Raw genomic sequence first — 14,639 nt, forward strand, 5'->3', positions numbered from 1 at the left:
CAAAAATATCACTCAGCGAAGAAGGCCAGCCAGAGTGCCACAGTATCTACGGAAGTGCAAAGTGCAAACTGAAAGGAGTTATGCACAAGACTAGTATGGTATGCAATGGAACGCAAAACTGACCGCCCCGAAAGGGGGGAAATGTACCTGGCAAATTGCAGTCGGCAAGGGTGCAACAGCCCGCCCCAAAAAAGGGGGGAATGCCCAAGGCCGTACCTACGTCAGAGAAGTAGGGCATACCATACTTCGCCCCGAAGGGCGCCATGCACATAGCCACACAGTATCCAGCAGGAATGCAGGAGGTCCACCTAGAGAAAGGGGGACATGCACAGGGCTATCCTAGCATTAAGTGAGTGTGCAACAATTCACCCAACACCGAAACTTCGTGAGAGTGTAACTACTCCCAATGAAGGGGAACATGTGCAAGTCCAATACGGCACATACAAGGACAGCCTTGAATCTCGTGAGCGTGCAAAATTCCGCCCATGGAATGAGGGGTGGTCACGCACAAGGCCAGCACGGTATCCAATGGGAGCGCAAGCGTTCCACCCATGTTAGAGGGCCATGCTCAAGGCCAGCAACGTATCCGGTGAGAGTGTAGTATGCCGCCCAGAAAAGAGGGGGGGGGGGGTCATGCACATGGCCAGCATCGCATCCAGGGAGAGTGCGATCAGTCGGTGAGAATGTGTGTATGTCACCTGAAGGAGGCATGCCCATGGCCGGCAGCGAATCCAGTGAGAGTGCGTACACCGCCCACGGAAGAGGGGTCATGCATATGGCCGGCAGCGGATCCAGTGAGAGTGCAAACACCCCGCCATGTATGGGGTTCATGCACATGGCCAACAACGTACCGGCGAGAGAACATCACCGACCGAGGGAGTGTATGTATGCCGCCACAGGGAAGGAGGCATGCCCAAGGCCGGCAGCGAATCCAATGAGAGTGCATCATACCACCTATGGAAAGTGGTCATGCACATGGCTGGCAGTGAATCCAGTGAGAGTGCCGAATGCCGTCCACGAAAGGGAGTCATGCCTATGGGCGTCAGCGATCCAGAGAGTGCAGCGTTCCGCCTATGGAAGGGGGTCACGCACATGATCGGCAACAAATCCAGTGAGAGTGCAGCGTTCCACCAATGGAAGGGGATCGTGCACATGGCCAGCACCGTATCTGGTGAGAGTGCAGTATTCCGCCTAAGAAAGGGGGTCATGCACAGATCGCAACGAATCTAGTGAGAGTGTAGCGTTCCGCCTATGCCATAACTGGAGAGGGTGACGAATGCTGCCTACAGAAAGGGCCGCATGCACTTGACCAGCGCCGTATCGTGAGAGAGGGCTAGGAGGGTAAAATGACCCTGGCCGCGCCGCAGCCGGGGAGCGCGACATGCTGCCTAAGGAAGGGGGGCATGTACTGACATGAGGCTGCAGCGTCCTGCGCAGCCCACAAGTTATATATATATATATATATATATAAAATAAAAAATATGTTTTTTTTTTTTTTTAATATATATATATATATATATATATATATATAACAGCCTCACTGAGGCAGAAAGGGGAGCCACCTACAGGGGCACGGCGGGGGGGGGGGGGGGGGGGGGGGGGGGGGAGTTGGCAGCCATACAGGCCCATCTGAAACCGGCCTGTACCCAAAGGGTTAAACAGGGATCCGGCCTGGAGGGCGGCGCTGCGATCCTCTGGGGGCAGCCATACAGGCCCATCTGAAGCCGGCCTGTACCGCGGCGCTGCGATCCCCTGGGGGCACCCATACAGGCCCATCTGAAGCCGGCCTGTACCCAAAGGGTTAACAGGGATCCGGCCTGGAGGGCGGCGCTGCGATCCCCTGGGGGCGGGGGAACCTCCCGGCGGGAAGAATTCCCGCCTGGAGAAGTTCCAGCCCCCTCCAATTTTGCGGCCTAGTTACTAGGCCGTGAAGCCGGGGCCTAAATCTTTAGCGGCGCCCGGCTGACCGGGGCCGCACAGTATTCAAGTACCGGCCGGGGAACGAAGCGGCGCATGCACATGCCGGCCGCGGATGCCCACCCCGCGGGCCGGAAGAGCCGGGGACCCGGATAGAGCGCCGGGATCGCGGCCGCAAAGTCTGCGGTGCCCGGCCGACCGGAATGTTCCGACGGTCGGCCTGGGGCTGTTGGAGCATAGCGCTCATATTGCAGGCCGCGGGTGCCCACCACGCTGCCCGGAAGCGAGGACCCTGCACTCGGCAGCCATTTTACCCATGGAGTGGGCCCTGGCTTATAACAGCGCCCCATGTGGCCGACAGCCACAACCACCTTGCCCTTGGGCCGGTGCCCGTGAGGGCAGAGGAGGGTCAGGGGCAGCAAGGCTCTGGCCCTGAAGCAGTAGCCGGTAAGAGGGAGGGGGACCCTGAGACCGGGTGCCTGTGAGGGTGGGACGCCTGCATAACCCCTCCGTCAGGGGCAGCTAGTTGCGGACCTCTGCAGCTCCCCAGGCATTCTTCTTGTAGGGAGAAGGGTGCCAATGACCTATGGAGGCCAGGAGAGAGGGAGCAGAATGTCGCCCTGCGGCAGCCCAGGGGCCAGCCTAGGTCTAGCAGGGACAGAAGGGTCCATAGGCCCAGTATAGGGTCAGGCACGCAGGAGACCGGGGGGGGTGGGGGACGTAGGGCTGGAGAAGCCTCTCTTACCACAGCCGTCTTCACCCTCGGTCCGTTCCAGCAGGGTCGCCCCTTCAGCTACTGGCACCGTAGTGGCAGGACGCTGGAAGAGGGACTGGCGTGCGGGCGACCCTTGCGCTGGCGGGATGTAGGGGAGCGAGGCTGCCCTGATCCACCTTGCCTTCTGTGGGGGAGGCAGCAGTGCGGGTGACCGGCACTGGCGCAGCTCAACCCCGGGAGAAACAGAGAGGTCTAGTGCGTCTCTGTTGTCCCTGATGATCTGGAACAAAAAGAAAAGAAAAAAGTAAAAATCTAAAATTTAAACAAGGAGAAACCAGCCCTGCAGAGCAGGGAGTGTCTTGCCTCCTTGGACACTAAGCAAAAACTGGCAGTCTCTCTCTCCAGGCTGAGGGTATAGCTGTGGAGGAGGGGCTTAACAGTCTTCACTTAGTGTCACGCCTCCTAGGGAGATGAGCTATACCCAAGGTCTTCTGTGTCCCCCAAGGAAACTGGGCGAGAAACACGGATACCAGCCGCGTGTGTTCCGCATTTTGTGGAATCGAATGTCCTGCCCTCTATAGACCTGTCCTATCCTTGTCCGTAAAACGCACAAAAATAGGACATGTTCTATATTTTTGCGGGGCCGTAGAAAGAACATACGGATGCAGACAGCACAACGTGACCACTAAATCACAGCAAAGGCAAGAAAAAAAATAATCGAGATTATAATCGAAATAGTCCATAAAGTTCAAATAATAATCAATGTTTTTGCCATAATCGCCCAGCCCTATTCGTCACATTTGTTTTAACTGCACAACTTGTCACCCACCCATTCAGTACTGTTGTTATTCACCAGCTATCATGGAGTTTCAGTCGCACAAACAGTAACCAACTCACTTTGCTCTTCAGCTTGATGAGGAAGCGAATACAGTAAAGAGACTTCACCCGGAGGTTGTCAGACAGTGATGTGTTTATGGCAATCTGCAAAAGAAAAGCAGAACAAAGTAACATTTAAACAGATGCCCTTTTGTACCTATTCGGAGCATAAAGGGGTTTTTCAGTTTGTATCATCCTGTTAAATAATCATTCACGAAGGTAGCAGTAATGTTGTAATGTATTTTTTTTTTACGGGATTGTCTATGTAACTTGTTGGGTAGGAGGAGCTATAAACTAGCTGGGCGTTAGGGACGGTGCTGGGACTTTGGCAGGGAAAGGAGGAGAGGTGCATCATGGGTTTGGTTAGGTATAGGAAAATAAAGTGCTACATACAGGATGCAAAGGATATACAAGAGCAACTACATGAGTAAATCAGTTAAAAACCTTAGTAATCCAAGAATACCCCTTTAAAGGAGTTGTACAGTCATATAAAACTATATAGAAATAATTATCATAAAACTGTTCACCTACTAATAATAAAGTGTTTCCAGTTTGGACTCCAACTCCTTTTTCTAATCGCCACTCATGTGAGGCTATCCACCGTACAATGATGCGGTATGATTTTTTTGCCTGCTGTTCATGTGACGCCCCCCACTTGTAGCCCCACCCTCTTAGACAGGCTGCACCTTTCCTTTGACACTAGTTTGAGTGAAGATGCAAAGGAGTTGGGACGCCTTGCCACGTCACAGAAACCCCTTCTCCTCAGTGTGATGGGGCTCAGAGCAAGTACCTTCTAGATTCAGCAGCGCAGGCACACAAAGTGCACTGCCGAGACAGAATCACTTGAGACATGCAGCAATAAGCTCTGAGCTCCTCCTCGAGCCCCGACACGCTCCGTCTAAGGGGGCGGTGCTTCTATAATGTGGCAAGCCATCCATGTGCCTAGGGCAGCAGTAAACGATTATTTAAGAAATCTAGTATTCTACCCATTATTTTTACAATTAATCGTGTACTCCAATAAGAAAAAAATTATTAATAGACTGTTTTCCTTTATAAAAACTCATCAGTCCCCCTTCCATCAGTCCCCAACACCCTTTGTTCCCCCTGTGCAATCAGCCCAAGTGCTTCAGTTTCCCCCAGTGCCATCAGCTCTGTTCCCCTCAGTGCCATCAACTCCACTATCCACCAATGCCATCAGCTCCCCCCCCCCGTGCCATCAGCTCCGTTCCCACAGTGCCTTCAGCTCTCCCCCACCCCAGTGCCTTCAGCTCCACTCCCCCAGTGCCATCAGCCCCTCCATGCCATCCACTGCCATGTCCCCCACTCCCCCAGTGCCTCTATTGCCATGTGATGTCCCCCACTGCCATCAGATCAGCCCCTCCATGTCATGTCCCCCACTGCCATCAGATCAGCCCCTCCATGCCATGTCCTCCTCCCCCACCTCCATGCCATCCAATGCCATACCCCTTTCCCCCAGTGCCTCCAGGCCATCCACTGCCATGTGCCCCTCCCCGTGCCTCCATGCCATCTGTCCACCTCCCCCAGTGCCTCCATGCCATCCACCATGTCCCCCACTCCCCCAGTGCCATCAGATCAGCCCCTCCATGCCATGTTCCCCACTGCCATCTGCCCCTCCATGCCATGTCCTCCTCCCCCAGTGCCTCCATGCCATCCAATGCCATATCCCCCTCCCCCAGTGCCTCCATGCCATCCACCATGTCCCCCACTCCCCCAGTGCCATCAGATCAGCCCCTTCATGCCATGTCCCCCACTCCCCCAGTGCCATCTGCCCCTCCATGCCATGTCCTCCTCCCCCAGTGCCTCCATGCCATATCCCCCTCCCCCAGTGCCTCCATGCCATCCACTGCCATGTCCCCCTCCCCCAGTGCCTCCATGCCATCTGTCCCCCTCCCCCAGTGCCATCAGCCCCTCCATGCCATGTCCCCCAGCTCCATGAGCCCTTCTATGCCATCCATGTCCCATCTCCCACTCTCCCAGCGCCATCAGCCCCTCCTTGCCATGTCCCCCAGCTCCATCAGCCCTTCTATGCCATCCATGTCCCGTTCCCCACTCTCCCAGCGCCATCAGCCCCTCCATGCCATTTCCATTCATGTCCCCCAGTGCCATCAGCCCCTTCAAATCACAGGTGCCCCCCCTCCCCCAGGTTCGGGCCCCTGCTAAATTATACTTACCTTTCCTGGCAGTGAGCGGACATGGAATCCGCAGGAGATGGGACCGCATCTTCTTATCACTTCCTGGCATGCACTGGACGGGACCTGACGTCACACAAAGCGTCAGCCAGCGCGCTGACAATGTGTGCACGTAAGGCCCTGGCAGCACTGTGTGGACGGGAGGCCACGGAGCAGTGAGTGAGAGGCTCCATGGTCACGTGATTTAAACGAATCCTCAAAGCAGGGAAACTGCTTTAAGGATTTTTTTTGCATCGATTACATCGATGAATCGTTGCAGCCCTACATGTGCTGACCGTGCACTGCGCCTGCTCTCAAACTAGCAGGTGCTGGGGCAACGTCAAAGGAAAGGTACTGCCCATCTAAGGGGGCTACAAGTAGAGGAATTCACATTATTGGCAGATGGAACACCATTCCGCAAAGGTGTACACTGGATAGTTGCAGTCACTTGACTGGGGAGTAAGAAAAGGGAGTTGGAGCCCAAACTGGAAACAATTTATTATTAGTAAGCGGACAGTTTTATGAGAACATACTTATGTATATATAGTTTAATAAAACTGCACAGTCCCTATAAGGGCCATTCTGGCATTAAAGGAGTTGTTTGTAGTGAACAGGTACTGAATGTGCTTATATCGATGAAAATGGACACATTTCTGTGTATGCTTCTATTTGAAATAAGTGTATGACTTACCTCAAGACAGAAGTGGATAACCTCTGATAGATAGTGAACAATGACTGACACTTCACTTTCCATTAGTTCTTCAAAGACTTCCATTGCTTCACAGGCCTGGACCTGGTAAAAATGGAAAATGTAATGGCATGGTAGAACAACCCTTCACAAATTCTGTCTATTTAAGACTACATTGACCTCATAGTTCCTACGCTGGCTCTCTCTGCAATATATTTTGGAGACTGCTTGAGGACTATAAACTATTGATAAGACAAAGTCTGAACTGCCAAATAGTATTCTATAGAATTGCTATTAAATGTATTCTATAAAAGTTGGTACATTTTATACCAGGCTACTCCTCAACATTTTCACTAATAAGGCTACTTTCACACTAGCATTCGGGGCTCCGCTTGTGAGTTCCGTTTGAAGGCTCTCACAAGCGGCCCCGAACGGATCCGTCCAGTCCTAATGCATTCTGAGTGGATGCGGATCCGCTCAGAATTCATCAGTCTGGCTCCGTTTAGACTCCGTTCCGCTCAGCAGGCGGACACCTGAACGCAGCTTGCAGCGTTCGGGTGTCCGCCTGGCCGTGCGGAGGCAAACGGATCCGTCCAGACTTACATGTAAGTCAATGGGGACGGATCCGTTTGAAGTTGACACTATATGGCTCAATTTTCAAACGGATCCGTCCCCCATTGACTTTCAATGTAAAGTCAAAACGGATCCGTTTGCATTATCATGAACAAAAAAAAAATAATTTTTTTTTTTTTTTGTTCATGCTAATGCAAACGGATTCGTTCTGAACGGATCTAAGCGTTTGCATTACAGGTGCGGATCCGTCTGTGCAGATACCAGACGGATCCGCACGTAACGCAGGTGTGAAAGTAGCCTAAGAAGTGCCCTATTTCTTTGTTTTGAACATACCCGTGCCATCCTGAGGATCTTCACTCTTTGGGAAATCTGAAAAGAAATACTCATAACGCTACCTATAAGTTTCAAGTCACCTAGACGCAATGGGGCTTGAATATTGTACACAGGCCAGTCTATATATACTACTGCTGCTTTGCTGTCATTTGTTTCTTTTCTTTAATGCCACTGTGCAAGCTTTTTATTCTCCATTTAGTCTCTCATATTCTGTTTTCATTCATTTACTTTTTACTATATTCTCACTTAACAAGTGCTATAGAACTAAAATACTTAGGAGGCTTCGGTCCAAAACTGAAAAATTCAGGAGCCAAATAAAATTCGGTCAAATTTAAAGTGGCACACCCACAAAATTTGTATTCTCTGACCTGTTAGAAAGGTCCATGATGTAATCTGTAGTAATCTGTAATCTGAATGTAATCTTCTCACCAGTGACTGTATTTGTGAGTTATAACTAGAGATGAGCGAATTTCATATTTTGAAATTCATTCACATTCTGTTTTTTGGTAAACTGTGAATTGCGTTATGGATTCCGTTACCATGAACCATAACGCAATTCTATGATGGAATGCATAACAGAATGCCTTTAGAGGCATTCCGTTATAATAGAAGTCTATGGGCTGCAAAACAGATCTGTCCCGCGCATCACTCATCTCTAGTTATAACCTCCCTTCTGAGCCTCAGCTCTGTCACATAACCAGCACTCCAATTGATCTCCAATTGACACACAAGACAGGAAGTCAGTGACCTCTCTATTCATTCCAATGAGACTGACATTGAGGCTCCCATAGGAATACAAAGGAAAACTGGCTTCCAGTCCACACATAAGATGCTGTGTATTTTGGAAAGTCTGAGTGCTGGTTACATGACACAGCTGAGAGTCAGAAGGGAGGGGGAAACTCACAAAAAAGTCACTGCTAAGAAGATTAAACTTACTACAGATTCTAATCTGTAAGGCTAAAGCCTTTCTAACAGGTCAGAGACTAAACATTTTTGTGGGAGTGCTTCTTTAAATACTTATAGACAGTACCTTCACAAAGGATCTGGTGTGCTGTGATTGATTTCTTATCATGAAAATCAGAGAGCAGCGGGTTTGAAACCGAGCACCCCCGCAATCAGCCGTTCAGGAGAAGCTCCGGTGCCAGCACTACAAAGCAACTTTGACTAAACTGCAGTGAATGGGATAAGCACTTTTTTTTAAACCAGATCTGTCCACTACACAACGGACAGAGTTTTGAAGTACCGATGCGAAACTATAGCTGATCAATAGGGGTGTAGGAAGTCAAACTTCTGCCGATCTGATACTGATAGCCTATCCTGAGGATAGCCCATCAATAAAGAGTACCAAAAAATATTTAACTCCTAAAGGACCTGGCCAATTATTTTTTTTGCATTTTTGTTTTTTTGTCTTCCCCTCTGCCAAGACCCGTACATTTTTAAAGGCTACGGACACCTTTGGTACAATTTTGTATGATTGCATTTTACTCATTTTGGGCTAAAAATCTTTTTTTTTTTTGTTTAATTGGTCTTTATTAAAAATGTATAGATCTTTCTACCAGAGAACACCGGGTGATCACGTGATCGCTGGGTCCAATAGAGGAAGCAGTATAGGTGCTTCCTCTATTAATTGCATAGTCCTGCATTGTAGATAACACATTAAACACTATTCACCAAGCAAAGGAGAAGGCAGAAGCGGTATTAAAGCACTCCTTTCTTCTCCTCAGGGACCCAACCTGCTCCTGCTCGACTGTATAAACTTTAATCCTGCATGTACAGCTCTCTAGATTAAAGCCCAGCACCAAGCGCCACACATGTATGGCACTTAACAGTGGCAGTAATCACATTGATTTCATAACCAAGGAGTGACTTTTCATGTCTGCCAATGCACCAATGCAGGCCAGTGATCTTTTTTTTAAAAGACTACCCTCAAACTTGACATTAAAGGGGTTCTCTGGGATTTACTTTAAAATAAGTCATCAATATTAAATTGACGGTGGTCCGACACCTGGCACCCCTTCTGATCAAAAGTTTGAGGAAGCTATGGTGCTCATCGCAGCTTTAGTGAGCTCAGCGGTTTCATTGCAGCTTACCAAGCACAGTGCCGTCCATTTGATAGCGGCTGTCCTTGGTATCGCAGCTCAGCTCTCTCAAATGGGGATAAGCTGCATTTAGGCCATGCGACCGATGAACGTGACATCACATGGCTTAGGAAGAGGCCTAAGCGCTCACAGAGTGCCGCGCAGCCTCTTTGTACAGCTGATCGGTGGGGGTCCTGGGAGTCAGACACCACAAATCTGATACTGAAGACCTATCCTGAAGATAGGCCGTTAATATAAAAATCATGGAAAACCCTTTTAAAAAGGACCTAAATTTCTGTTTTACTAAATAATTGTATTCCCCGTGCAATAATAATTCTGGATTATTTCTTCTTATAAAATTACATTGTTCTGTTACCCAGTTATTGCTACTAGATGTTTATTAATAAAAGTACAACTGGGTTCCCAGTTGTGGGCTTGTTTGATGCACAGTGTGTCAGTGCTGCCAAGTGTTAGATTGTACATTTCCAATTTGCAACACCAAGCTATACCTTTATTAATAACGTTGTAGTAGTAAAAGTCCAAACAGATGCTTACGCATTTCAGACAGCACAAAGTGTCCTTACTCATAGCTATCATTAAAGGGGTTCTGCAGTTTGTTTAAACGGATGATCTATCCTCTGGATAGATCATCAGGTTTTCACCGGCAGGGGTCCGAAACCCGGGACCCCCGCCGATCAGCTGTTTGAGAAGGCAGCGGCACTCCAGCAGCGCCGCGGCCTTCTCACTGTTTACCGCTGGCCCAGTGACGTCACGACTAGTATCAACTGGCCTGGGCGCGGCTAAGCTCCATTCAAGTGAACGGAGCTTAGCCCCGCCCAGGCCAGTTGATACTAGTCGTGACGTCACTGGGCCAGCGGTAAACAGTGAAAAGGCCGCGGCGCTGCTGGAGCGCCGCTGCTTTCTCAAACAGCTGATCGACGGGGGTCCCGGGTGTCAGACCTCCGCCGGTCAGAAGCTGAGGATATATCCAGAGGATATATCATCAGTTTAAAAAAAGTACAGAACCCCTTTAAGTACCTGCCGTGTACTGCCTGATAGAGTGTCACTAAGAGAAGGAGGTGGTGAGCCGTTTACATAGTTCTATTTTTATAAGCATCTTTTAATTAAGGGAATAGAAAATATAGCATTACCTCATTAATCAGAATCAACTGTTTGATTGCTGTTACCAACTTCGGGATCAAAGACCTCAGTAAGTTCTGAATAAAACAAATGAAGATAAAGACTGGTGAAAATTTTTATAAAAATAAAATTATAATTATAAGTACAGCATGAGGTACTCACAGTTTCATTACCAACCAGCACAGGCACTATACTTGTGATAGACTGAATAGTGTAGAACAACAAAGGTCCATTCTGTAGATCAGCAAGAGTTTGGTTAAACAGTTTAACTAAATCTGGGACGTGGGGCCGGAAGATTTTAGCAGAGAGATCTAGAGCACAGAACAGAACCAGGAGGCCAACCTGAAAAAGAGAAAGTGAACAGAGTAAAAAAAAAAAAAAGAAGAATTTATAATATATATATATATATATATATATATATATATATATATATTGAAAGCAATGAATAGGGCATTTCAAGTGAAGTATTATTGCAATATATATGGATTAAATATATTTTAAGGTTTGTTATGTACATTTTACTCTCTGGTACCGCTCCCTGTTATTTCTCCTTCTGGTCCACTTTCTCCAGCATTCAGTGGTGGACTAACATGCTCAGTAGCTTCCCCGATCTCTTCCCCTCCTCAAAGTGCCGGCACAGTGATCTCACAGAGAAGCAGGTGGAGTGGACTATATATATCCACACATACAGTGCCTTGCAAAAGTATTCACCCCCCTTGCCTTTTTTCGTATTTTGGTACATTACAGCCTTAAGTTCAATGTTTTGTTAATCTGAATTTTATGTGATGGATCAGAACACAATAGTCTAAGTTGGTGAAGTGAAATGATAAAAATATATAAATAAAACTATTGTTTAGATGTATGTATTCACCCCCTTTTTTAGGAAGCCCATATAAAACTCTGGTGCAACCAATTACCTTCAGAAGTCACATAATTAGTGAAATAATGTGCATCTATGTGCAATCTAAGTGTCACATGATCTGTCATTACATATACACACCTTTTTTGAAAGGCCCCAAAGGCTGCAACACCTAAGCAAGAGGCATCACTAACCAAACACTGCCATGAAGACAGGGTTAGGTTATAAAAAATATCCAAATCTTTGGTAATCCCCGGGAGCACCATCAAATCTATCATAACCAAATGGAAAGAACATAGCACAACAGGAAACCTGCCAAAAGACAGCAGCCCACCTAAACTCTAGGTGACAAAGCACCGTGGGGTATATGCCCACCTGCCAAGTCTTACACTAGAAAAAAAGAAGTGTTGGCTCTGCGTAACTGGGCTATACCACCTACATAGTGACTGGACTAATTAGTTGGAACCAAAAGCAGTAGGAGAGAGGCGAACCGCAAAAAACGAACCAAGAACCAACATGTCCTGAACCCGGAAGAGAACCTAGAAAAACCATGGGAACGAAAAGAAAACCTAAAGAATACAGATGGGATCTATGTCCCCAATGCATCCAACAAGAAAGGTATTTTCTGGTAAGCACAAAACTCAAATCTTCTTGTGAATGACATTGGGAGACACAGCATAGTGGAATGTCCTAAAGCATTCATAGATCTGAACTTGATTCGCTCAAAACATCATTTGAATGCTGTATGGAGATTAGTCTCCGTATGGAATTCAAATGTATGGGCTCTGGCGAAGGAAATTCATTATCACCGAAGTCTCGCGGGACTACGCTGAATAACTTCGGACTTTAATTTTAGAACTTGAAAACCATTTCAAAACTTGGGTCTGAAGTCGGCATTGGTACCGAGGTACCAGCCAGTACTGAAGGCAACTTCGGATTCCTGTTTTAAAATGGTTTTCAAGTTTAAAAATCGAATGTCGAAGTTATTCACTAAAGCCTTGTGAGACTTCGGTGATAACGAATTTCACCTTGCCGGAGCCTATACATTTTAATGCTGTACGGAGACGGGTCTCCATACAGCATTAAATCTGAGTTTTGGGTAAATCGACTTTGGATCTTGGATCCGAAACTCAATTCGGTCTACATTAATTCTGATCAGCCCAATCAAGAGATGGTCTCAGGGATGAGAGGGGTTAGGACAAAAAGAGGGGAGAATGAGGACTTCATTAAAGTGAAAGGAGAAAACCACCTTAGGAAGAAACGAAGGGACAAGGCGGAGGACCACCTTGTCCTGGCCAAGAAACACAAAGGGGGACCTACAAGACAGGATCGTCAGCTTGGAAATAGAGTTAACAGCCACAAGAAAATCCACCTTGAACAACAGGAGGGGGGAGACTGAGCATCAAGGACCAGATTTAGGTCCCAGAGTTGAAAGGGATAGCAAAAAGGGAGAATGCAGTGAGCCACACTGTGAAGAAAAGAATTCACTTGAGGAAAAAAAGGCTAGGGTCTTCTGAAATAAAATTGAAAGCGGAGATCTGGCCTTTAGGGGACGCCAGACACGAACCCTTTTCAAACCCAGATTGGAGAAAGAATTCTGGGAAAGGAGAAAAACAGGTGATGGAAATCACATGATTCTAATAAGGAAAAATAGGTCCAGCAAGTGCAATGGTAGAGTCTAGCACCGCTGAGGCTTACATGTCTTAAGCATTGTCTGAATGATGGCCTCACGGAGACCAGAAAATCTTATAACTACAGATTCAACAGCTACACCGTTAAATGCAGTAAACTGTGGAAGAACAGTGGACCTTGGGAAAGGAGTTCAGAGCACAGAGGAACGTTGGCAAGCAGAAAGAGGGAGGAAAGATTTGCTGAGAAACAGTCCGAGGGGCCAGCTACTAAAGAAGGTCCTAGCAGGCTCAAAGGGGAGGGCATTAATTGGAACGGAGATGGAGATGGCAATGACAGGAAGAATCTGCTAGAGGGAGGGACGGAGAAGTCTGTTTTGTATCCTAATGACGCCACATCCAGGACCCAAGGGTTATCCATGGACACAAGCCAAATTTCCCGAAAGAAGAGCAGCCGATTCCCACTACAGGGAACAACACGAATTTGGGAAGAGGTGCGGTGGTGGGGGCTGTTCTGGGGTAAAAGTGAACGCTTGCTGCTCATCACCTCAGAGATGAGCTCTTTCAAGTATTTACCGAAAAGATTTTCACCCAAAAAGGGAAGAGCTCCTTCTTAGATGCCATGTCCACCTCCCAGGAAGGGAGAAATACAGAATGCCGAATAGCCACTGAATTAGCTGTAGGGGCCCTGCCCGTTTGGCATACGGACTCAATGTTGAGGTACCAGACGCAAAGACCGAGGAGACATTTGCTTGTTCAGGGTCAGCAGACAAGCTCTGAAGAAGCTGTATGGTCCATATGAAAGAGGCTTTAGCAAACCAGGAGGCATCAAACGCAGGCATATAACTCAGCCAGCTGCAAAAAAAGCCACACTTGGAGACGGAATCTATCTTCTTGTCCAACGGATCAGAGAGAGAAGCAGTGTCAGCCAAAGTGAGGGTGGTGGCCTTGACTAGGCGAGCTACTTGCATATATTTGAGGAGAGAAAGACAATTTAGACATGGTTTCCTTGGAGAAGGGGGACTTCTGAATTTTTAGAGGACGGGAGCCGCTCATCAGGGTGATGGCACTCCTTAACAAGGAATGCATTAAGATCTGTATGGTTAGGGAAGATCAAGGAGAGGCACTTAGCGCAATGAAGATACTTCGTTCTGAGAGGAGGAGGGCGCATCCTGAATTTGGAGTGTTTCTGACTGCCTTGATGCCATCCTGCATGGCCGAACATAGCCTTGTGCTCTACTTACCAGCCGTAGTCCTGTCTGATTCTGGAATGGAGAATCCCAGGGTATCATAGGAGGGTTTAGGTGGAAGGAATGTGCACAGACAGGGTTAGGCTGTCTGCATGGCAAAATTTGTAACAATGGGCGTGCGTAAAATATGTAGTAACCCCTAGGGGGCATGCGGTCTGTGTCTTCCCTGACATGGAGGCCAAGTAAGGAGCCTAAAGGAGAAAAAAAGTCAGCCAGAGGCTACCCTAATAGACCCCGAAATGCTGTACCCCTAAAGTGGAGAGATAGAGGCTCTTCACAGGAGCTAATGGACCCAGGAGCTCAGCTGATGATCACCAGAAGAGGCACACAGGAATGGAGGCTGAGGAAAGAATGCAGGAGAAGACTCCTTCTACAGAAAAGCTTGCACTTGGA

General features: G+C 47.9%; 1 protein-coding gene across 1 annotated transcript in view; it reads right to left on the reverse strand.

The window, feature by feature from the left end:
* IPO4 (importin 4) overlaps positions 1–14,639 on the reverse strand; it is a 186,518-nt gene that overhangs the window by 117,225 nt on the left and 54,654 nt on the right. Inside the window, exons 6-9 of the mRNA XM_040416922.1 lie at positions 10,672–10,851; positions 10,521–10,586; positions 6,389–6,490; positions 3,530–3,613 (exon numbers count right to left, since the gene is read on the reverse strand). Of these exons, the coding sequence (XP_040272856.1) occupies positions 3,530–3,613; positions 6,389–6,490; positions 10,521–10,586; positions 10,672–10,851 (432 nt within the window). The remainder of the gene's footprint in view (positions 1–3,529; positions 3,614–6,388; positions 6,491–10,520; positions 10,587–10,671; positions 10,852–14,639) is intronic.

Source organism: Bufo bufo, chromosome 2, assembly GCF_905171765.1.
Source record: "Bufo bufo chromosome 2, aBufBuf1.1, whole genome shotgun sequence".
Lineage (NCBI taxonomy): Eukaryota > Metazoa > Chordata > Amphibia > Anura > Bufonidae > Bufo > Bufo bufo.